This window comes from Liolophura sinensis, chromosome 1, assembly GCF_032854445.1.
Source record: "Liolophura sinensis isolate JHLJ2023 chromosome 1, CUHK_Ljap_v2, whole genome shotgun sequence".
NCBI classification, from domain to species: Eukaryota; Metazoa; Mollusca; class Polyplacophora; order Chitonida; family Chitonidae; genus Liolophura; species Liolophura sinensis.
Genome location: NC_088295.1, coordinates 8,885,088 through 8,909,693, shown reverse-complemented (window position 1 = coordinate 8,909,693; position 24,606 = coordinate 8,885,088). Strand labels below are relative to the sequence as shown.

The 24,606-nt window shown below is 39.2% G+C and overlaps 1 protein-coding gene across 7 annotated transcripts in view; it reads left to right on the top strand.

The window, feature by feature from the left end:
• Window positions 1–21,872, top strand: part of LOC135461690 (calcium-dependent protein kinase C-like) — a 100,836-nt gene extending 78,964 nt beyond the window's left edge. For 2 of the 7 annotated variants that reach the window (XM_064738889.1, XM_064738887.1), the window contains exons 11-16: window positions 1,254–1,316; window positions 1,688–1,826; window positions 7,088–7,168; window positions 10,648–10,755; window positions 11,113–11,253; window positions 20,989–21,872. In XM_064738889.1, the coding sequence (XP_064594959.1) occupies window positions 1,254–1,316; window positions 1,688–1,826; window positions 7,088–7,168; window positions 10,648–10,755; window positions 11,113–11,253; window positions 20,989–21,141 (685 nt within the window). In that variant the 3' untranslated portion in view covers window positions 21,142–21,872. Of the gene's footprint in view, window positions 1–1,253; window positions 1,317–1,687; window positions 1,827–7,087; window positions 7,169–10,647; window positions 10,756–11,112; window positions 11,254–14,683; window positions 14,726–18,010; window positions 20,498–20,988 lie in introns of those variants that run through there. The other 5 variants (XM_064738884.1, XM_064738885.1, XM_064738883.1 and 2 more) reach the window with 5 other exon arrangements.
• The last annotated feature ends 2,734 nt before the right edge of the window (window positions 21,873–24,606 follow it).

Here is a 24,606-nt window from a genome sequence, read left to right as displayed (position 1 = left end):
TTTAGCCACATTGATGCTGGGCATCCAGGTGCTCTGGACGTCACTGAGACAAATGATAATTGGCTTACTCAACATCATATATGCCTGATTCAACATCATATATGCCTGATTCAACATCGTATTAGGAATATTATCACATCACACGGGGCAAGGTTGACAGAAACTGACAATGATTTTTGTCTTTGAAACTTGGTGTCAGCTCTGTTCCTTTTGAACCTTGGTGTCAGCTCTGTTTCTTTTGAACCTTGGTGTTAGCTTTGTTCCTTTTGAACCTTGGTGTCAGCTCTGTTCCAATTGAACCTTGGTGTCAGCTCTGTTCCTTTTGAACATTGGTGTCAGCTCTGTTTCTTTTGAACCCTGGTGTTAGCTTTGTTCCTTTTGAACCTTGGTGTCAGCTCTGTTCCAATTGAACCTTGGTGTCAGCTCTGTTCCTTTTGAACATTGGTGTCAGCCCTGTTTCAATTGAACCTTGCTGTCAGCTCTGTTCCTTTTGAACCTTGGTGTTAAACCTGTTCCTTTTGAACCTTGGTGTCAGCTCTGTTCTTTTTGAACCTTGGTGTCAGCTCGGTTCTTTTTGAACCTTGGTGTCAGCTCTGTTCCTTTTGAACCTGGGTGTTAGCCCTGTTCCTTTTGAACCTTGGTGTCAGCCCTGTTCCTTTTGAACCTTGGTGTCAGCTCTATTCCTTTTGAACCTTGTGTTAGCTTTGTTCCTTTTGAACCTTGGTGTCAGCTCTGTTCCTTTTGAACCTTGGTGTTAGCCCTGTTCCATTTGAACCTTGGTGTCAGCTCAGTTCCTTTTGAACCTTGGTGTCAGCTCTGTTCCTTTTGAACCTTGGTGTCAGCTCTGTTCCTTTTGAACCTTGGTGTTAACCCTGTTCCTTTTGAACCTTGGTGTCAGCTCTGTTCCTTTTTCAGTTTGGTGTTAGCTCTGTTCCTTTTGAACCTTGGTGTTGGCTCTGTTCCTTTTGAACCTGGGTGTTAGCTTTGTTCCTTTTGAACCTTGCTGTCAGCTCTGTTCCGTTTGAACCATGGTGTTAGCCCTGTTCCATTTGAACCTTGGTGTTAGCTCTGTTCCTTTTTCAGTTTGGTGTTAGCTCTGTTCCTTTTTAAATATTGTGTTAGCTCTGGTCCTTTTGAACCTTGGTGTTCTGTTGGCACCTCCAAGGGAGGTTTTCCTTCATAACATTTTGATGCTTCCGCTTTGTTATGGAAGTGAAACATTACTTTAATCTTGAACTATGTACTCTGTTCAGGTTTTATGCAGCAGAAATTGCAATTGGCCTTTTATTCCTTCATGGCCAGGGTATTGTTTACAGGTAAGTGACATAGCCAAATTTTTCAACTGCTTCTGAGACTAATACTTTTAAATATTCTGAGAGAACTATGGGGTGTAGAGAAATAATTTTCACAATTTTTTGAAACATGCTTCTTCAATAAAACAAGTAAATCATTTTAGCAATATTTTCATGATAATTGTATGCATAAATTCCACTGAAATAAGTGCTTCAGAGGTTGAAACTGACAGTACAGCTAATATGATCCTGGTAACACCCCAGTAATACATGCTCTGTACTAATTACCAGCCAATATATTTCTGTTATACAGGAGTTCATTAGATTAGTGTATCAGTTATGATAAAGTATATATACATGCAGTGAGTATAAAATCTTGGGTTTTTATATTTCAGAGATTTAAAACTGGATAATGTTATGTTAGATGCTGAAGGCCATATCAAAATAGCTGACTTTGGAATGTGTAAGGAAGGAATCTTTGGAGAAAAAACCACGCGGACATTTTGCGGAACGCCGGATTACATTGCTCCAGAGGTGAGTTAATTCTAAGTAAATCACCAGGTAATATATGTAAGTCACAAGTGTACAAATGTATGTCACAAGTGTGCACATGAATTTCACAAGTGTACATAAGATGAATGAGTCTTATACGTGTTCTGTCAGGCGTACAGATTCTTTCCTTCCTGTTTATATATATTTGACTTGTTTATCATATTGATGTATTCAAATTTTATAATATGTATGAGTTTTATGGGTGAAGGAAACTGAAGTGTCTGAACTAAATCTTCTACAGTTGACAAGCTGGTGACAAACATTCTGCAAGTGTGACTGAACAGATTTGCAGGCCATTTTTGAGGAAGGTGGATAGTCTTTAGAATCAAAAGATGAGAATGATCTTATGGTCATGTATTGTAACCAAGCACCCAAGAACAGAGAGAGTGAAAACCCAGATTCTTTTCTCAAGGCAGGGATATCTCTCTTTGTATGCAGATATGTGCCTGAGTAAAAATCTGTCAGTCAAACGATCAGTTAATCCAGGGTGTGGTAACCTGTATCTCGTTGATAAAGCCCTCTGCGCAGGAGTCAGGAAGGTACAGATGATCGCAGCTCCAGGGTAGTATTTCCTGGGGGCCTGAGCCTGTAGACAGGGTTTCCCTCTGTGCCAATACAGCAGCCCTGCCCATTGTGGCGACAGAATCAATAGATCGTGAGGGGTTAACATTGGGGTAATAAAGAGGAGCTTTGTTGTAATGAGATTAGATATCCATAGTTGACGGTGCCACTCAATGTTATACAGGTACACTCACATCTTGAAAGCTAGGAGATCCTTTGCACTCAGATTTTCTGGCAAGTCTAAAAATGAAGTCTTCGGGTGTAATGATTCATATCCTGTATTTACCAGGTTCTCCATCACTTCCTTGAATCTTGTAAGGAATATGGACATATGACAAGCATTGCAGGTTGTCTACTTGTATACCTGTCTACAGGGGACATTCACAGGAGTATGTATGAGGGCGTAATACAGATACGTACAGCAGACAGGTGTCTGATGATGAGCTAATGCAATCAGGTGTCTGATAATGGGATAATGCAGATAGTTGTCTGGTGATTGACTAATGCAGACAGGTGTCTGATGATGGGGTAATGCAGACGGGTGTCTGATGTTGGTTAATGTAGACAGGTGTCTGATGTTTGCTAATGCATACAGGTGTCTTATGATGGGCTAATGCACACAGGTGTCTGATGATGGGGCAGATATGTGTCTCATGAGGAAGTGCCAAAATGCCCTGAGTGTTTGTCAACAGTGGAGACTGGCTGGTGTGGGTTGGTTTCCACCCAGACACATTGACCAGTGGATAATGACAGAGCAATTTCAAGTGCTGATTTATTATTTAAATATCAATTTTCTGGCATTACTTGAGGCATGTAAGGAATGTTGAGGAGAGCTTTGGTGTGGAGTCTTTCTCAGTGATATGTATGTCTCTGGCCTGCTGTGTGAGTGATTACAGGCTTTCAGACAGAGCTACAGTGTAGTTACCATAAGCCGCTTACGTGTGTGGTGTTTACAACAGGTATTACAACGTGGAGATTCTGTGATAGGAGATTGTTATGAAGAGATGAAGTATATATTTGTTTGTGTCATCCTTTATGTAACAGGTGTATTTGTTCTAGTTAAGTTGTGGATTAGACAGGTAGATAGATGTTGCACTGCCCGCACAGAAAATGACTTGCATAACTGAATCCAAACTACATGCCCATTGTATATGATGAAAGACATATGGGAAAATATCAGTCACTGCCATGCAGTTTATGATTAATTAAATGTAAATTAGTTGGAATACAGATTATTTATGTTCATAAATCAGTGTGACATTAAATTGGTCTTGACAGATGAAAGTACATATGTGGCTTCACATGTAAGTTAGTGTTGACTGGCCATAGCTGAACATACATGCTGGTATAAATAGACATGAGGTAAAGCTGAACGTACATGTTGGTATAAATAGACATGAGGTAAAGCTGAACATACCTGCTGGTATAAATAGACATGAGGTAAAGCTGAACATACATGTTGGTATAAATAGACATGAGGTAAAGCTGAACATACATGCACCTGCTGGTATAAATAGACATGAGGTAAAGCTGAACATACATGTTGGTATAAATAGACATGAGGTAAAGTTGAACATATATTCTGGTATAAATAGACTTGAGGTAAAGCTGCACATACATGCTGGTATAAATAGACATGAGGTAAAGCTGAACATATATGCTGGTATAAATAGACATGAGATAAAGCTGAACATACATACTGGTATAAATAGACATGAGGTAAAGCTGAACATACATGCTGGTATAAATAGACATGAGGTAAAGCTGAACATACATGCTGGTATAAATAGACATGAGGTAAAGCTGAACATACATGCTGGTATAAATAGACATGAGGTAAAGCTTAACATACATGCTGGTATAAATAGACATGAGGTAAAGCTGAACAGACATGCTGGTATAAATAGACATGAGGTAAAGCTGAACATATATGCTGGTATAAATGGACATGAGGTAAAGCTGAACATGTCTGATTAGTATAGACAATGCAGTAATAATGTTTAAAAGTTCAACACACATGCTGGCATAGATACACATGAGATAAAGCTGAACAGGAAACATGTAAGATTAGTATAGACATAATGCAATATTAATATATAACAGCTGATCATACATCTGGTGTAGACGTGAGATATAGCTGAACATGAACATGTCTATACACATGCATGCTGGTGCAGACGTGAGATATAACTGAACAAGAACATGTCTATGCACATGCATGCTGGTGTAGATGTGAGATATAGCTGAACATGAACATATCTATACACATGCATGCTGGTGTAGACATGAGATATAGATGAACGTGAACATGTCTATACACGTGCATGCTGGTGTAAACATGAGATAAAGCCGAAAGTGAACATATCTATACACATGCATGCTGGTGTAGACGTGAGATATAGCTGAACAAGAACATGTCTATGCACATGCATGCTGGTGCAGACATGAGATATAGCTGAACATGAACATATCTATACAGGTGCATGCTGGTGTAGACATGAGATAAAGCTGAACATGAACATATTTATACACGTGCATGCTGGTGCAGACATGAGATATAGATGAACGTGAACATATTTATACACGTGCATGCTGGTGCAGACATGAGATATAGCTGAACATGAACATATCTATACATGTGAGCCACTATGTATTGAATGTACAGCTATAAACATGGTGTAGACAGTTAAGTCAGTATGGTAATATGAAAGTTGCGAACATATGGATTCATATAGATAGTTACTATAAAGTCAGTAGTAATGAACATGACTGTACATTGTGTAGTCAGTGTTGACGAGTGTCCCCACCAACATGACTGTACATTGTGTAGTCAGTGTTGACCAGTGTCCCCACCAACATGACTGTACATTGTGTAGTCAGTGTTGACGAGTGTCCCCACCAACATGACTGTACATTGTGTAGTCAGTGTTGACGAGTGTCCCCACCAACATGACTGTACATGTGTGCAGTCAGTGTGACGAGTGTCCCCATGAACATGACAGTGTACATGTGTGCAGTCAGTGTGACGAGTGTCCCCACAAACATGACATTGTGTTTGTGTGACGAGTGTCCCCACAAACATGACAGTGTACATGTGTGTAGTCAGTGTGACAACTGTCCCCACAAACATGACAGTGTGTTTGTGTGACGAGTGTCCCCACAAACATGACAGTGTACATGTGTGTAGTCAGTGTTGACAAGTGTCCCCACAAACATGACAGTGTGTTTGTGTGACGAGTGTCCCCACAAACATGACAGTGTACATGTGTGTAGTCAGTGTTGACAAGTGTCCCCACGAACATGACAGTGTACATGTGTGTAGTCAGTGTTGACAAGTGTCCCCACAAACATGACAGTGTACATGTGTGTAGTCAGTGTTGACCAGTGTCCCCACAAACATGACAGTGTACATGTGTGTAGTCAGTGTTGACAAGTGTCCTCATGAATAGTGTACATGTGTGTAAGTAGAAATTGATTACTGGTACACAGTTTGCTGGCATCAGTTTTCCTGCAGCCTGGAGACAGTACTTGAGAGGTGATTGTTTTTCCATGGAATTGGCCTATATCACTCCTTGCCAGATAATAGCTGGATAATACCATGCATTATATATGCTGCCTGTGCCAGAGACAGTGAGAACAGAATCTTGTCTTGTTTAATTACACCTCTAAAGGGTGGCCAGTTTGTGGGGGGAATTCGGGTTGTATTGATTGTGCGGACAGTGCCTTCTATCGACTCACTTAGTGACAGTGTTGGCTGGGAGGCCAGTCTGCCGCAGCAGTCGCTCAGTGCCTCATATGTGATGCCCAGACAATATAGGTAGGAAATCTCAATTTTGGCAGCAGATGTCTCCTGTTAGCCTGTAATGATAACATCAGCTAGGGGAAAGGCTGGACTAGACCAGTGATAGGCTTGTGTCTATAACCATACATTCTGCTCTGATAACCCCTATCAGGCACTCCTCGCAGACTGACTTTGTACAGCAGGGCTACATTGTAGCGGCCACATCCAGAACTTCGTCACTAACTTTTCTACAACATCCAGTCACTTAGGCATCTCAGTCAATGAACCAGCATAGTCACTTAATCTGCCTAGCCACTTAACCAGCCCAGTTATCAACCCGTCCACATGTTCTGTCCTAATTGCCAGCTGGGCAGTCAATCTGTAGATGTTACACAAAACAAAAGCTAGCTTTTTGGTTAGGTTGTTGTGTATGAAGTGACATTTATTGACCCATTCAACAGATGTTTTAAATATATAGTATCATTCAGCGTATTGTGTATTGTTATCCATATTGCTCATTAACCTCAACCCTGAAACCTGCTCTCATTTTCTTGTGGTTTTCATGATAATAAACTGTCACAAAAAAAAAACAACATTTGTCTTCCACCAATATTAAGTGCATATCTGTACGTCACACTTGAGAAAGTTTGTCAGTAATCTGCCAAAGTCCATGGTTTACACAAGGTAATTTTATTTCCTCTATCCATAAAAAATGGCCGTCATTATTCTAATAAAAATTTTTTAAGAATGGTAGCAAACAACAATCAAGGGAATAAGTAAGTAAATGGTTGATCTTGACATTTGTGTTACAATGACAGATGTGTGTTTCAGAAATTCATCATGTGCACGTGAATGATAATGCTTCAGCAATGATTTCAGCTCTCTTTGTTCTTTCTTTCAGATTGTATTATATCAGCCGTATGGTAAATCGGTAGACTGGTGGGCGTATGGTGTCTTGTTGTATGAAATGTTAGCTGGTCAGGTGAGTTGTCATAATTCTGATCTGTACATGGCAAGGGGGATAACCTGATAAGGCTGTACACTGGAGTACCCTCCCCCTATACAGCCATCTCTCCCACATATTTTGAAAAAAATTTTAGGGATCCCGTTCTTCCCTATTGTAATCGTTCTGTTTTTAGGGATCCCGTTCTTCCCGAACAGGATCCCTATTGTAATCGTTCTTTTTTTTCTTATTATTATTATTATTATTTTTTTTCACCGACTTTGTTAGCAAGGAAACTTTTACACTATTCAATATAGAGGTCCCAAATTTTGCATGAATATTCTGGCGGTGAATATCTCGGGACAAATTCTCCATTTTTTTGCTATGTCACGTGGTTCGCCCGCCATATTGGATTTTGTGTAAAACCTTTAAAAATCTTCTTCTCCAGAACCACTGAATCGATCGTTCTCAAATTTGACATGCAGCTAGTAGGTTACAAGTTCTTTAAAGTTTGCGAAAATGGTTCACTTCCGGTCAAAGCTCTGGAAGCTCGCCATTGGTCGAAGTTGTGACGTCACAAAAAGTTCTCAAAGATCAAGTGTTCTCAACGTATTCTGATGTATCTTGAGCTGCTGATTCCGAATCTGGTTGTATTTTTTGCATATCTGTGTAACTTTTTGAGATATAAGCAAAAAAACTCAAAAACGTTATGTAACTTCAATGACCTGTAACTCGAGAACTGTGGAAGCTAGAAACGTGCAACCTGTACGAAATTGTAGCCCAAGACATGCTCTTTCGAGCATTTGTCAACGGATTTGAGCTCCGATCAATAGTTTTTTCGCTACAAGCGTTTAAATCAGAACACCGTTTTTTGTTTAGAAAAAGATGGGAATCCCATTGCTTTAACATGGAGTTAGATGGGGACTGGTCTGGGTTTGTAGTATTTTTGACCTGATGCTTTTGGCTACACTGTCCGTGATCTCCCGAAACGGTTGTAGGATGACATTGATTCCAGTTCCCATCTAACTCCAGTACTCTATTAGATGGCGTAGAGATCTAACTACAACAGCAAACGACGTGGACCTGTAAAAGTTAGCTTTGTTTTGCGCAGACCTCCTCCTCTTTACTATACGTTAAACAGGCCAGGGTGATTGACAGATATGGACATGTGCCGTGGTCCAATTGCTTTTCTAACGATGACCGAGCTATCAGTGGAGCAGTAAGGCTGTGCATGGCAGGTCGTGGATTGAGATGTGAATGTACAAACTTGCTGTTACACTGGTCGTGTTTTTGCCTGATTTGTTACAAATAGCGGGCTAAGTCTGCCAAGGAACGACCGTTTTTCACTGGGCATAGCGTAGCATCATTAAGGTCGCCGATCTATTCGAGGGAATGCAAATGACCGGCCGACTGCCTCACTGACAAACGGTGTAAGGTCGCATGTAAACATTGAAAGCCGTTTATGTGGAACATGTGTCCATCGAACACAGAACATGAAGGGGAAAACGTCATCGATCAGATCCGGGATCCCGGCCTAGGATCTGCTATTCGCAGATCCATTCTAGTTTCTGATTATTTTTTTTTTTTTTCATCGACTTTGTTAGCAAGGAAACTCCTACACCGTTCAATGTAGAAGTCCCAAATTTTGCTGATATATTCTGGCGGTGAATATCTTGGGACAAATTCTCCATTTTTTTGCTATGTCACATGGTTCGGCCGCCATATTTAATTTTGTGTAAAACTTTTAAAAATCTTCTTCTCAAGAACCACTGAACCCATTGTTTTCAAATTTGGCATGCAGCTAGAAGATCCTGAGTTACAAAAAGTTTGCAAAAATGGTTCACTTCTGGTCAAAACTCTGGAAGCTCGCCATTGGTCGAATTTGTGACGTCACAAAAAGTTCTGAAATGTCAATTGTTCTCAACGTATTCTGATGTATCTTGAGCTGCCGATTCCGAATCTGCTTTTATTTTTTGCATATCTGTGTAACGTTTTGAGATATGAGCAAAAAACTAAAAAAAGTTACGTAACTTCAATGACCTGTAACTTGAGAACTATGGGAGCTGGAAATGTGCAACCTGCACCAAATAGTAGCCCAAGACATGCTCTTTTGAGCAATTGCCAACGGATTTGAGCTACAATCAACAGTTTTCTCGCTAGAAGTGTTTACATGACAACACCGTTTTTTGTTTAGAAAAAGATGGGAATCCTATTACTTTAACATGGAGTTAGATGGGGACTGGACTGGGTTTATAGTATTTGACCTGATGCTTTCGGCTACACTGTCTGTGATCTCCCGAAACGGTTGTAGGATGACATTCAGCTATACAGTACTCTGTTAGATGGCGTAGAATTCTAACTACAACAGCAAAGGACGTGGACCTGTAAAAGTTAGCTTTGTTTTGCGCAGGCCTTGTCTTTACTATGCACTAACCAGGCCAATGTGATTGACAGACATTGCCATGTGCTGTGGTCCAGGTATTGACTTTCTAACAATGACCTAGATATCAGTAGAGCAGTGAGTCTGTTCATGGCAGGTTGTGGATTGAGACATGAAAGTACAAACTTTGATTTTTCTTCTTTCTGTCAGTCATGTCAGAGTTCGATCCCAGCTTCGCCAATTTGTCAGGCGATGAAAATGTTGTGAATTTCAAGGTTTTAAGTAGGCTGCTAGGCGTAGTTGCATATTTTGATGACGAATCTGGTAGTTTTTCCTTTCTCCGACGCACGGTTTGGTCGCCAGTTGCTATGAAAGTGCGAAAAAGTGCAATTTTTGCTCATGTTTTGGAGGTCAGGTTACACAAAAGCGCTGCAGCTGTGGAGCTGAAAATGACTGAGTACAAAGGGCTATATGGGCACTGTAGGCGTGCGGAAAATCATGGAAGTGTGTCAATAAATGTGGGAGTTGCAGTTCTTCAAATATTGTCCACAGGCCAATTTGCTGTATTTGGCACTTTGACGTCCCCATGTTACATGATGCATTTTAAATGCATTTGCGACTAGGATGAAGGCACGAACATTGTAAGCATGCTACCCGACGTAGTTTGACGTCCTGATCATGAATCTGGACTTATTTCTTTCCAGCAACGTACAGTTTAGCCACAAATTGCGATCAAAATGCGAAAAAGCGCTAATCCCACCATATTTGGAGGTCTGGTGAGAAAAAAACCATTACAGCTGTAAAGCTGAAAATCACTGAGTGGCAAGCGCTACACACGTACTCTATGTGTGCTGAAAATCTTTGACCTGTGTCAACATCCACAGGACATGAAGGGGAAAAGGTCATCGATCCGATCCGGGATCCCAGCCTAGGATCTGCTGTTCGCAGATCCATTCTATTTTTTTTTTTCCACTATTTTTCTATTAGATTGAATTTCTTCAAATATTTGTACAAAGATAGATAGGTATTTACCTGAAAATACTATTTTGGTTATTAAAAAAACATGATTTTAGGATTTTTGTGAAAAATAAGTTATGGTCATGATGAATGGTCATGTCACTTTTTTTTCTTACTCTAGCCCCCATTTGATGGAGAAGATGAGGAAGAACTGTTTACATCGATAACTGATCACAACGTCTCTTACCCCAAGTCAATGTCACGGGAAGCAGTCTCGATTTGCAAAGGGGTCAGTATTTCTACAACGTAATGCGCAAGTTTCAGGACAGTGATATCCTGTGCTTTGTTGGAACCTGCTATCGCATAGAGTATTTTACAAAATAAAGTTGGTTAAAATTTATGAAATTGATGTGTTTCAATTAATTGAAATCTATGTGCTTGAGACTTTATTGTGTACATACCCTGCATGTTGCATAGCAAATAATGATTTAAATGAATTTAATATGCTCTGTTGTTGTAGACAACAAGCTGTTTTAGCAAGTAAACTGTATCAATACATCACATGCTATGTAGAGCTGTCTCAAGTGTTCAGCTAGTCTGGATTCAGCCTTTAAAAGTTACATGCCGTTTGTTTTGTCATTTGTAGTTGCTTACTAAAAATCCCTCGAAGAGGCTTGGCTGTGGAAGTACAGGAGAGAGAGATATCAAGGAGCATGCTTTCTTCAGACGGATTGACTGGGAGCGAATTGAGGCACGTGATGTCCAGCCTCCGTATAAACCCAGAATTGTAAGTACATTCTCCACACAACATCAGGCTGAATGGCATGTGAGCAAGTTACCATCCCATCAGTTACCTCCCTTAATCTAACTGTCTCATCCCCAACCTGGCATTTTGTGTAATAGTCCTGATACATTATTCTGCTCTATTTATGGAAACCTTATAATGTGAAGCAAATTACATCTTGGAAGTGGATTTAAAAGCCTATGATGTTCAGAATCATTTTATTAATTCTGAATGGCATTTATTCAAGTTTCTACCTCTGAGTGTAGATTTACCTCCCTTTGTCTGTATGGCTCATTCAATATATTAATCAGGCGGCATTGTTCTGAATGATATATGTAGTATCCTATTGAAATGTTTGAGTGTGATACTAACAACATTTAACAGTGTTCATTCCTTGATTTAAAACTGAGAAATGATGTGTTCTGAAGCAGGCTTTTCTGTGCACATGATCTAATAGATTCCTGTACATGTATATTTCAGCTGGTTTAGTCAACATTATCATGTTCGAAGGGAGAGATTCATTGTGTACATATTCCTTTATGTTCTCTTTACATTTTATAATTTATGTGCTTACCTTTATTGAATATGTTGAAGTCCAGTTCATGCTGGCTTTCTCTGCGGCCATACATGGAAAGGTTTGCCTGTAACCCATGTGTGGTCCTTGATTTCTCCCACGCTCTGCCCAGTTTCCTCTCACCGGAATGCTGGCGGTCGTCTTATAAGAGAAATATTATATTATGTAAAAGTGAGTCTTTAATGGCAAAGAAATATCATAAAATATTATTTTTGGTATCAACCTACATGTGCAACATCCAAACAAACCTGAAAGCATCTTTCTAAAAATTATAGAACTGTCAGAATCAGGAACTGAGGAAATTACACGTGGTCATGGTAGAAAATTTGAAGTCATGTAGGGTAGTTTAGCTCGCTGTACAAAGTAAGGCGAGGTATTTTGACTGTGGAAAAAAAAATGGCGTTGGTGTTGGTGTCTGAGTAAGGTTTTATGTTTGGGTCAGTTGAGTAAGGTTTTATGTTTGGGTCAGTTGAGTAAGGTTTTATGTTTGGGTCAGTTGAGTAAGGTTTCATGTTTGGGTCAGTTGAGTAAGGTTTCATGTTTGGGTCAGTTGAGTAAGGTTTCTTGTTTGGGTCAGTTGAGTAAGGTTTTATGTTTGGGTCAGTTGAGTAAGGTTTCTTGTTTGGGTCAGTTGAGTAAGGTTTTATGTTTGGGTCAGTTGAGTAAGGTTTCATGTTTGGGTCAGTTGAGTAAGGTTTCATGTTTGGGTCAGTTGAGTAAGGTTTTATGTTTGGGTCAGTTGAGTAAGGTTTCTTGTTTGGGTCAGTTGAGTAAGGTTTTTTGTTTGGGTCAGTTGAGTAAGGTTTTATGTTTGGGTCAGTTGAGTAAGGTTTTATGTTTGGGTCAGTTGAGTAAGGTTTCTTGTTTGGGTCAGTTGAGTAAGGTTTTATGTTTGGGTCAATTGAGTAAGGTTTCTTGTTTGGGTCAGTTGAGTAAGGTTTTATGTTTGGGTCAGTTGAGTAAGGTTTTATGTTTGGGTCTGCTAGTCTCACACTCTTCCCATCACCTTTATGAAACTTGGTGGGAATGATGAACATGATTTAGACATTTACTCATTTTGATTATGACTTCGGGATTTTCTTTGTTTGGGTCAGCTGTTGCCACAGTTTTTACACCATCTTGCAGAAACATGTTGGAGGTGATGGACTTGCTTTGAAGACCTAATCAAGTAAATGATTTTAAATAATTAGGCGTATTTATATGTTTATTCAAATTATCAGGTTTTGAATATGCCATTTTACCCAGTACTATATTTTGGGGGTACTGGGGAAGGTTTTTTGTTTGGGTCAGCTGTTGCCACAGATTTTCCAACATCTTGCTGAAACTTGGTGGGGACGATGTGCATGCTTTGAAGACTTCATGAAATAAATAATTTTATATAATTAGGGATATTTGGATTTTTATTCAAATTATCAAGTTTTTGATGTTGAAATTATACTTGATTTTTCTGTTTTGGTAAAAACTACCATGTTTTGGCCTTGCTGTCTTCACATTCACTTCACAGATGCATGTGTAGCCTCAGAGTAAGGTTTTATGTTCGGGTCAGCTGGTATCAGTTTTCAACATATCTACATGAAACTTCATGGGTTTGATAAACATGCCTTGATGATGCACACATATTTATTTTGATATTATATTTGATTTTTTTATCCAAATTACCTTGTTTTGGACTTTCATTTTATTCACTATACATATGTATTTTGCCTCAGAGTAAGGTTTTATGTTGGGGTCAAGTACATTATTACAGCTTTCGCTGCATGTTTGACCCCAGTATCAAACACCTTTGGTTCTATCTTAAGACTGCTGAGTATGAATCAAACGTCCTGTGAATCTAAGCTGTCATTTGAAATGAAGCCCTCACTGGCGAGCTATTGGTTTCTCGTTACCCTCGATGATATGTACAGTTGTACATGACATGATTGCTGGGTAATGTTAAAGTAAAGGAAAGTTAAAGTATGAAGGTTCAACATACAAACAACTGAAAACTATGCATAAAAATACTTTAATTTTTTAGATTTTTTTTAAGAGTATTGAAAGGCATTCAAATATCTGAATACTGTGGTGGGCTCTATGAGGCATTTTGACGGTATCTAGGAACTCTGACATCACGTCACCTTTTCTTCCTGATGTTCACCAGAAGGAAGGAAGGAATTTTTGGGAGCATTAGTTCTATAGACTTTTACTCATATGTAAAAAGAGTTATCCAACATTCTGTGTCGTGATTAGAGTAGGGTACTCATACGTCATTAACCTGAAGTTTTTCCTCGTTGAATCTCTAGTGCACCTGACCTATGAGCTTGAAGGCTGTAAATCAGGGGGTTTGTTGGAGACTATTTGGCAGAGTGTGGTAGTTACCCCAGGTACTCCTGGCTTCCCCACTTATAAACCTGGATGCTAAGGCATAAGGGAAAGTTCTAGAGTTCAGACATTGCTAATGTGTTTTCTTGTCAATAACTCACCATGGAAAATAACTACTCATCTGATTTTACTGTTGTTGTTTGAGTAATACAACAAGAGTTGGTTTCCTCCCATCATAATTCTGGCTGCCGTCATGTCAGTGAAATATTGAGTACGGTGTAAAACACCAACCAAATAAATCAATAAAAACTCGCCAGGTAGGATGACAGCCCAAAGCCCACCACAGCCTGGCTGCATTAAGCCACAATCATTCACTCTTTCATACTTAGTGCGAAGATTTACACTTTTGGTTATTAAAACAAACATTTGGTTATTAAAATGAACCTGTTATTTTGTAAGAATCTCCGTTTTCTCCTGGGGATAAATTAACATGATGATTAACTTTGATTTGGGGAAATCCCGGTTTGATGTCTTCGAGAATAACAAGAGCACATATTACAGGGAAGCTGCCCATGTAAAAAGCAGTCAGGTGGTATGTGTAAGGTGAGTCTAAGTTTGATAAATTACCCCTCCCCTGAGGGATCATGACCAGTGCTGTGCGCTTAACCCTCACACCTGGTGGCTGCACTAGTGCTGACAGTGTCAGGGCAGGCACTTAGTTTTCTGTGGCACCACGAAATGCTGGTGTGGGTGCAAAGGAAGTAGCATGAGGTCACACTGCATGTATGCAGAGCTAACTCAAGCATTGACAATTTAAATTTATAAGTTCTTTGCCCCTTATCTATTAAAGGTAACTGTGTGTTCTGTCCATAGCTGATCACACCCGCATAAAGAATTTACAGATATGGGCTACTTGTAGTTAGCAATAGTCTGTAATAATAAAGTCTGTTATAGAGATGTCTTTAGTAGTGGAATGTGGCCTAGTGGTTAAAGGTGTTCACGTTCCTCTTGCCACAAGTAGGATATAGGATGTAGGACACATGAGGTGTAGGTTTCCTTCTCTCAGTGCTCTTGTAGGGATTTGATGACAATAAACAGTCGACAGCGCTGGTGTGACTGTTTGCATGGTCAACCATTCTTTTAAGACTGCTAGCTTTCAACCAGTATTGTGTGTACATCTGCACAAAACCTTTGGAAACTTCTTCAGTAACTAGCCAAAGGTTAGGGGTTACTCCAGGCACTAAAGTGTTCCCCAGCAAAAAAATAACCTCCATCAAATGAGTGAAAAATTCTTGATTATGGCATTAAAACCATGAGAGAAATTAGTATAAATATATAAATATGTCACACCTAACATTATCTACAATTTATATGTCTTCTTCAGGTTATGTTCATTTCATTTCTAACAGGTTGAAACAGTTTGTGTGAGGTTTTGCCCCCTGTTTGTTTGTGGATAAACATGTAAAGTGTGTACTGCTTTGTGATATGTCATTTATATCCCAGAGCTATGATTCACTGGAGACTTGAATAGATCCCTGACAGACACTAGACTCCAGTGTCAAGACTTCATGACCTGAAAGTCGTGATTGACTACAGACATGTATAGATCCCTGACAGACACTAGACTCCAGTGTCAAGACTTCATGACCTGAAAGTTGTGATTGACTGCAGACATGTATAGATCCCTGACAGACACTAGACTCCAGTGTCAAGACTTCATGACCTGAAAGTTGTGATTGACTACAGACATGTATAGATCCCTGACAGACACTAGACTCCAGTGTCAAGACTTCATGACCTGAAAGTTGTGATTGACTGCAGACATGTATAGATCCCTGACAGACACTAGACTTCTCTTTCAAGACTGCCTGGCCAGTTGTGATTGATTAAATACAGGTAAAGACCTCTGAGAGACTCCACTGTCAAGAGTGACTGCAGACATGTAAAGACCCCAGATAGACACCAGACTTCAGTGTTAAGACTTCCTGACCTGAAAGTAATTGTGATTGACTGGAGACAAGTATAGACCTCATAGACGTATAGACACCAGACTCCAGTGTCAAGACTGCCTGGCCTGAAACTTGTGATTGACAGTTGACACCTACCTCTCACAGACACCGCATGTCAAGATTCCCTGGCCTATATGACTGAATATAAGCTCATGTATATTGCAAGTGTGACATTCACATGATAAAGTCTATGTTACAACAAACATAGGCTGCATGAGTGGGAGCGCAACCAAAAACTAGTATTCCACGACTGATGGACACGAATCTGCTGTACCTGAATGTGAACTAATGTCAGTGCTTGAGTGTTGTTGATGTATTGCGCATGTGGACATTTTGTGCCTCACAGTTTGATCATTTGACCGGTCACTGAGAGCTTTTTTCTCCCACCCATCTTCGTCTCACACTCTTGCACCCTTTTACCAGGTCTTTAAGTTTCACAGGGTTGAAGTTTCCAAATTCCTCCTACCAGTTGCTCTCCTCACTGTGTACACCCCCACACCAGCTTTCACCTCCATTGCTCCTACCAAATTCTCTTTACACTTTACCTAACACTTGAGTGCAAAATATTTATTATTCATAGCCCTGTCAAATTTCAAATCCTTTGTGCAACAACCTAGTATCTTACAAAGTTGCTCTGAAAATCTGTAACATAATATCTGCACATTATGCATTTGTTGATGATGTACTTGCTGTGGAGAGTGACATTTTAATGGAATGGTTTCAGCCCCATGAGATGTCCTACAAATGCAGTGGAAACGTTGGCCTGAATTCCCTTGCTGTTTTAAAAATAAAGAACGTTATTTTTTAACTTACAGAATTTACTGTGAAGCAACCTAAAATTAATCTAAATTTTTCCTACCTCATTTTCTCTATCTCTGCACTCCTTGTACATATAGCTAGAAGAGCTTCCTTTTCTCTAGTTCATTGTTGTTGTTTTGTAATTTACAAGTAATGTTAAAGTGCATTGTAGTATACATCAGTGTAGTGGTAGACATTTTGTTGCTATATGTAGTTAATTTTATTTCTGGAAAACTGAGTACCTCTGTCGGTGTAGATGTCCTAATAGTAAACAGTGAAAATAATCACTTTTCTTTAGTTCTCTTGTGTCTAAAATAAAAGAGAGCTTGCTTTTAGTACTTGATACATGTAAATAACAGAAGTATGGGAAGTTAGTTTGTGTAAAATATGAACTCAAATGTACTTAAGTTGAAAAGTAGTATGGAAAGTATATTTTTGTAAATTATGAACTTAATTTTTTGTTTACACCCTAAAACCTAAAAATAAATTGGGTTATAAATTGTATTTGACAATATTTATAAAAAAATCAAGAGAAATCAATCTTTCAATTCGGAATGCTGTAATATTGCTCTACACCTATAGACCATCTGCTTCTTCACTACACTTTTGGAACATTTTAATCAGTTTAGTCAGATTTTCTGTTCAGCAAGTTCAATGCTTGTTTTTGTATTGATTTGTTGCTTGTTAACCAATAACTATTTATTCTGTTAATTTTACAAGATTTACCAAAGAGTTATACTTAGTGTAATTTAACATAGGGCCTGTGATACTGGAAATTATAAAATGTATAAATTTTACCAATTTTATGTTCATAAGGAAAACACTGAAACACTGGTAACAGTGTATGAAATATTGTAAACAAGTTTTACATAATTTATTAAAATAATAGCTAAGTACATGTTTATACATGGTGGGAAGGATTTCCACCAAACATCCACTTCCTTCACTCAAAGTTAAGGTAAATGTCCAAACACTGACAGTTGTGCCTAAGTTTTCTGAGTTTCTGTTACTTTGATTTGTCACTATTTTATTGTGGTGGTTGTTGTTGTTGTTGACCTTATCTCTCTCCCCCTCATTGCAGCATGACTCGCGGAAAGCTGAGAACTTCGACAAGGTCTTCACCCATTGTAAAGTGCGAATGACCCCAACTGACAGCCTCATTATCATGAACATAGACGACGATGCCTTCTACCAGTTCTCCTTCGTCAATCCTTACTTCAATCCAATTCCATGAGACTTTGCTTCTCGTATGTACTAGTGTGGCCTGCGTGTCCGTCTGCTTCATGAGCTCACCCCCAGGATCCCCAGTTTGGATTTTGGTGGAATGACAGTTCACATTGTCTGTTTCTTTCTGTGTTGTTTGTAATCACCTTTATTTAATGTTGGTGATTAGAGGAGTGGATTTTTAATACCGTGATTGAAATAAACATTCCTGACGTGTTTATAACTGCTCGTGCCATTTTCAGATACTTTCTGTACATCACTGCTTGTTTTGTTTTGTTTTGTGTTAACCAGAGAAGCTTATTAATTTTGAGACAGCATTGGAATTCTGTACGCAATGGGTTAATCTTCTAACTCTTTGGTTTTTATGCTTTTTGTTTTTAAAGCTTTTTTTTGTTTAAAGCTTTTTAACATTATGTATTTGTCGTTTTCATTGATGTTGTTATTTTTCTGTTCAGCTCTGATTGTGAATGTTACCATTATGTTTTCCTGACTTTCCCCCACTTCCCCATTTCAATATTCAAAAGAGAGGGGAGACAACTGGAGTCGGACTCTTCTATGTGTTAAATTATTATTTAATGTGCAATATGTTATTGTCTTCCTGACAGTATTTTACCAGTGTATATTTGAATGGACAACAGACAGAAATAACTCTTTTTCACAAGCATACATCAGGATTAAAGCTGGACAGAGCTGTACATATTATTTATTAGGCGCAAAGTATTGCTTTCAACCCTTTTATATTTGAGGTGTGTTTTAGACCAAGTGCTTTCCAAGTGTATATTTAACCAGGAGTACGATGTTGAGATTTTGGTCAAGTTTACGGATTGTTATCAGTAGGATAATAGTCAACAGGCTGCTAAAGTGTACATATACATGTACACTGGTAGAATTGACCATTCCATCAAACCCTAATATGTTTGTGAATTATGACATGATGTATGGCCTCGAATATGACCATTTGCTCTGGTATACTGTGGTTATATGGTTATTTTTGCCCCATGAAATAAAACTAATGGTTCATCTTCTAAAGATAGTTATATGTAATGCAATGCATGAGAATGCTTGAATGCTAACCTCTAAACAGGTACCAGTCGCCATCACCAGCATGTTGAAGTTGAATGGTACAGTTTGCCAACGACAACACGGTACTCTTGTACTAGTGCATGTATTTGCAGATATAGAAAGTAGTCCACTGCTTTGAGTGCTTACAACCATATAAGCTAGGGATGTCCACTGGTTTGGGTGCTCACAACCATATAAGCTAGGGATGTCCACTGGTTTGGGTGCTCACAACCATATAAGCTAGGGATGTCCGCTGGTTTGGGTGCTCACAACCATACAAGCTAGGGATGTCCACTGGTTTGGGTGCTCACAACCATACAAGCTAGGGATGTCCACTGGTTTGGGTGCTCACAACCATATAAGCTAGGGATTGATATTTGGAACTTACCAGCTATACTATTTTTATTATATATATTTTGTCACTGTATGGAAAAATATGCTGCTGTGGTACAGAACATTAATTGAATTAAGCTATATATGAACAAATGTAAGAAATCTGGTTTAAGTTCAGCATCTTCAGGTATTTTTGTTTGTAGTTCAAATCAAATTTCATCAAATCGATGGCTAAATGTTTTCATCTTTTACATTATTTATTCATATTACAGTGCTTCCAGAATGCTGTCATCATAAAATGTGCACACATCATAATCGTGAATCAGGATTGATTTTGTACTTAACAGGGTACTACAAACTATGTTCAAATGTTTAATGTATGTATACTGAGTATACATGCGGTACAGCCAGTCCTGGTAGGAACATACAACAACTGAGATAGCTGTCAGTCTTGTTAGTGACTTCATATGTTGCAGATGCATGTGTGCAGTCTAAAAGCAGTGTTCTTTGTATAAACTATATATATACAGGGTATCATAGACTCATCTCTTACTGTGTTCATCTGAAATGGCTCAGCAGTAGGAGAAAATAAATCATGAATTATCCTTTAAAATCTGTGTCCAGTTAGTTCAGTTTATCCACGATGAAAGAAGGCCATTTATTAACGTGGAGTTTATACACATACAGTTCAAGCCAGGCCTGAAGTTCTCTACAAAGCAGCAGTAAATAAAATAGCAGCCTGTGGAGTTGCTGTAGTGTGCTTGTGGGGTGCCTGTGGAGTGGCTGTAGTGTGCTTGTGGGGCGCCTGTGGAGTGGCCTTACTGTGCTTGTGGGGCATCTGTGAGGTGGCTGCAATGTGCTTGTGGGGCAGCTGTGGAGTGGGGTGGCTGTAGTGCGCTTGTGGGGAACCTGTGGAGTGGGGTGGCTGTAGTGCACTTGTGGGGAACCTGTGGAGTGGGGGTGGCTGTAGTGCGCCTGTGGGGCACCTGTGGAGTGGGATGGCTGTAGTGCGCTTGTGGGGCACCTGTGGAGTGGGGTGGCTGTAGTGCGCTTGTGGGGCACCTGTGAAGTGGGATGGTTGTAGTGCGCTTGAGGGGCTTGAAGTTTGTAAATGGGGAAAACTTTCCTGCCTGAAGTAATTCAGACCCAAACTCTGTTGTTAATTCCTGTCATTTATGACTGATTGTGAGCAACTGGTAACGCTCCCATGTATTTCGAGAGAACACTGGCCAGTTCAGCATGGACTCGAGTCACCATTGTGCAGGAAGTTGTACTCCATTCTACATTGCTGCCATCTGCAAATCTGGGTAATGTAGCTGTCTCTTATCTTTTAATTGTTCGCAGGTGTAAGCCTCTATCATTACCTATCTATCATTATCTGTCATTGTACACACTCTGTTACATATATCCTTATGCATTATTTTTGATTCTTTTACACAGAAAAGCCGTCGTGACGTGAGTAACTTCGACCGTGAGTTCACAAGTGAGGCTCCCAAGCTGACTCCAACAGACAAGCTGTTTATAATGAATCTTGACCAAACAGAGTTCACTGGGTTCTCATTTATAAATCCAGAATTTGTCGTCAGTGTGTGAGCCGTGAGGGCTGATTGGAAGACTGGAGGATCATGGATGGCTCCCAGAACCACGGCGATGGACGCAGAGCCCTCACGCCATGGATATGCCTGTGTTCTCTAAAACTTTCCAAGCTTGATATTTTATGACATAACCTTACATGTACAATATACAAATCTAAGTTCTTGCCTATATTTACCAAAACATCCATCTTACAAGGTTCAGCATTTTTGAAGTTGTAATCAGTATTTTGTCTGCTTCAGTCTGGTTCTTCTTTCCTTGGAGTTGGAAATTTTACTTGAAAAGTTCTTTTTGTTAAAGCAGGTCCTTGAAATATACATTCAGTGGTTTACATCTTTGGAGTTTTAATTATTTTAATTCACACTCAGAGTTGTATAAGAGTTACGAAGATGAGTTCATATGGGAATATTCAGGGTCTAGTTTATCAAAGCGGTGTCGGTCCTACGACATTTTTTATCGTACATTTGACACAGGATATTTGGCACGTCACTATTATCGCACCATTGTCCTATATGTGGGATTATTGTGTATGTACAACATATTTGTGAAACTGGGCCCTGTCTCCTGGAGATGAAACTGGGCCCTGTCTCCTGGAGATGAAACTGGGCCCTGTCTCATGGAGACGAAACTGGGCCCTGTCTCCTGGAGATGAAACTGGGCCCTGTCTCCTGGAGATGAAACTGGGCCCTGTCTACTGGAGATGAAACTGGGCCCTGTCTCCTGGAGATGAAACTGGGCCCTTTCTCCTGGAGATGAAACTGGGCCCTGTCTCCTGGAGATGAAACTGGGCCCTGTCTCCTGGAGATGAAACTGGGCCCTTTCTCCTGGAGATGAAACTGGGCCCTGTCTACTGGGGATGAAACTGGGCCCTGTCTACTGGAGATGAAACTGGGCCCTGTCTCCTGGAGATGAAACTGGGCCCTGTCTCATGGAGATGAAACTGGGCCCTGTCACATGGAGATAACATGGTGGAATGATTGTAGTGTGCATAAGGTCACTAAAGCTGGATTCATTAAATCAAGATATTTGATAACAAATTTAATTGTTCTGCACCAAACTGATTAATCTTTTTTCCAAATGCTTTTAATACAAATATTTACTGCTTAGAAGTGAGGGGAGATAACAGCATATAATTCATCCCTACACAGTGAAATATCAGCAGGAGATTGGACTAAAATTGATTAAACTCGCATTGGTTACTGGGTGAATGAGTGCATATTTCTTATGCTTTATGAACAATCACCCACTCACTAATTTCATCTGAATTTCTTTTGTCTTTTAAAATGGTTTCTGAACGACTGGGGGACTTCAGTCTCATGGTTTACCCATTCCTCACACTCACTTCATTGGTCCACATTTGGAAATGATAAAATTGTCCTGCATTTGAAGAGCCATTGATCATTTTACTGCATGCACAAGTAGGTCTGTGTACCCAACAAACTTTCCACAACAAAGTATGCTACGAGTATGTTTAGTTTCATTTGTCGGCACCAAGAAATCCTGTACAGCCACATATTAACATGATGACATAAATAGCTTACAAATAGGTGAACTATGAAGCCTGAAAAGAAATATTTTGTTCTTGTTGTATGTCACCTGTACTGTTAATGTATTTTATCATCTACATGTTCCTCAGATACAGCCACCATTATGGCAGTACTTGAATATTCGAAATGGTGCAATTTGAAGGAAGAAATTTTTTGAATAATGTATATGTGATTCTGAATCATATTCACTGGTTTCTATATTATTGTTATGTTCTTATTTTATTGTTTATTTTTATCGAACACTGAATTGCCATACTTGCACCCGCCATTGGTTATAAACATTCGTCACTGTTTGCGAGGAAACATTTTTGTGCAAGGTTTCTGTCTATATACATCGCATGTACTTAAACCTTACCTATTCACACAGGAAATTGAAATGCTCAATATTGTTCTGTTTTTTCTTTCATTCCATGTCTGTATGTCCACGTTTTTGATGGAAATTTCCATCTGGTTTTCACGTTTTTAACTTTTATCCTTCAGGTGAATTTCAGTTAAACACAAAAGTATTTTGTCACATTCTTTTCTTAAGATGGAGAAATTGTAAAGTAATATTATGGTCAAAGAAGAGATGTGTTGCACTTTATAAGGAATATCTTCTGCTTGTATCTGTGACAGTAGAGGGTTAGAGATTGTTGAAGCATAGTCATACTCAGAGACTGTGCAGGTACAGGTATGTCTCAGATTATGGTATCATCACGTTTGGAGCCCACATGGCAGCTTTCTTCTGTTACTTATAGACAGCTGGCTATTTCTGTGTGACTCCAATGCTTCATTTTCCTTTGCATTTTGTACATTTAGCTCAATTTCATAACCCAAGATGTATGAACTAATGTTGATTTTCAGGTTCCTAAGAGTAGTTCTCACTATTGCTGTACGTCTTAGCTCTGGTATTAAATACATTGTGATTTAGGGGTGTATAAGAACTGTTTGCATAATAGCTTTGTATGGAGCCTCATTGACTTGCATAATAGCTGTGTATGGAACCTCATTGACTTGTATAATATTTATTACGGTATTAGTCGTACATTCTTTAAGTGTCAAGGCACTCACTTGTTATTACACGTGCCTGAACTTTCTCCCCTTGTGTAATACTTGAAATCTATTTCAAAGCCATGGCTGTTTTCTTATTTTTCTGTCACTTGCGGATATTTACAAACACATACTTCAGATAGTCAGATAGTGTTACTTGAAAACTGTTGATGAGCTGCAGACAGTACAAACTTGAAACATTTTCCGACACAAGTGCTCGTGAACGCATACTCTCTCAATCGCCCAATATTCCTTGTTCGGTTTTAAAAACCCCTAATATATGTCATTGAATGTTAGGTGACGATGTTGTGATATTTAGGTGACTGGTCTACCTGACTTCGAAGGTTCACAGGTTGGGGGTTCTTTTTGAGGTCGGGTTCTTGTAGAGGTCAAGGGTATAGTGATGATTATTAGTAACTAATATTACTGAGCCTGTTACTACTGATTTGTTCATTGAACAATTTTAATGTTATTCCTGAAATAATCAAATCAAATTAACAAATGTTATACACCAGGGAAGTTAACTGGTTATTTTTGCCCTCATGTTCAAACTTGCTGCTATTTTATGCCTGTCTGCATTTCACTCTCAGTTCTACATGTAAATGATGCAACGTTTAGTTGCATTGGCATTTATCTATTTGCTTATCTTTCATTGGGTGTATACTATTTGAATATCATCCCTTGTACTGGATATTTCTGTGCAATGTACATGTTTGTCAACACTTTAAATACTTTGTGTTGTCAAGAGTTGTCTTAGATTTCATACTGATTCCTGCAAGAAATAAAGTTTAACTCTGCTTCCCTTGAAAATCAGCCTCAGTGTTTTCATTTGCTAAGAAATACATGTATTATTCAACGGTCAGCGCTGGTAAGCTAACCCTTACCACGA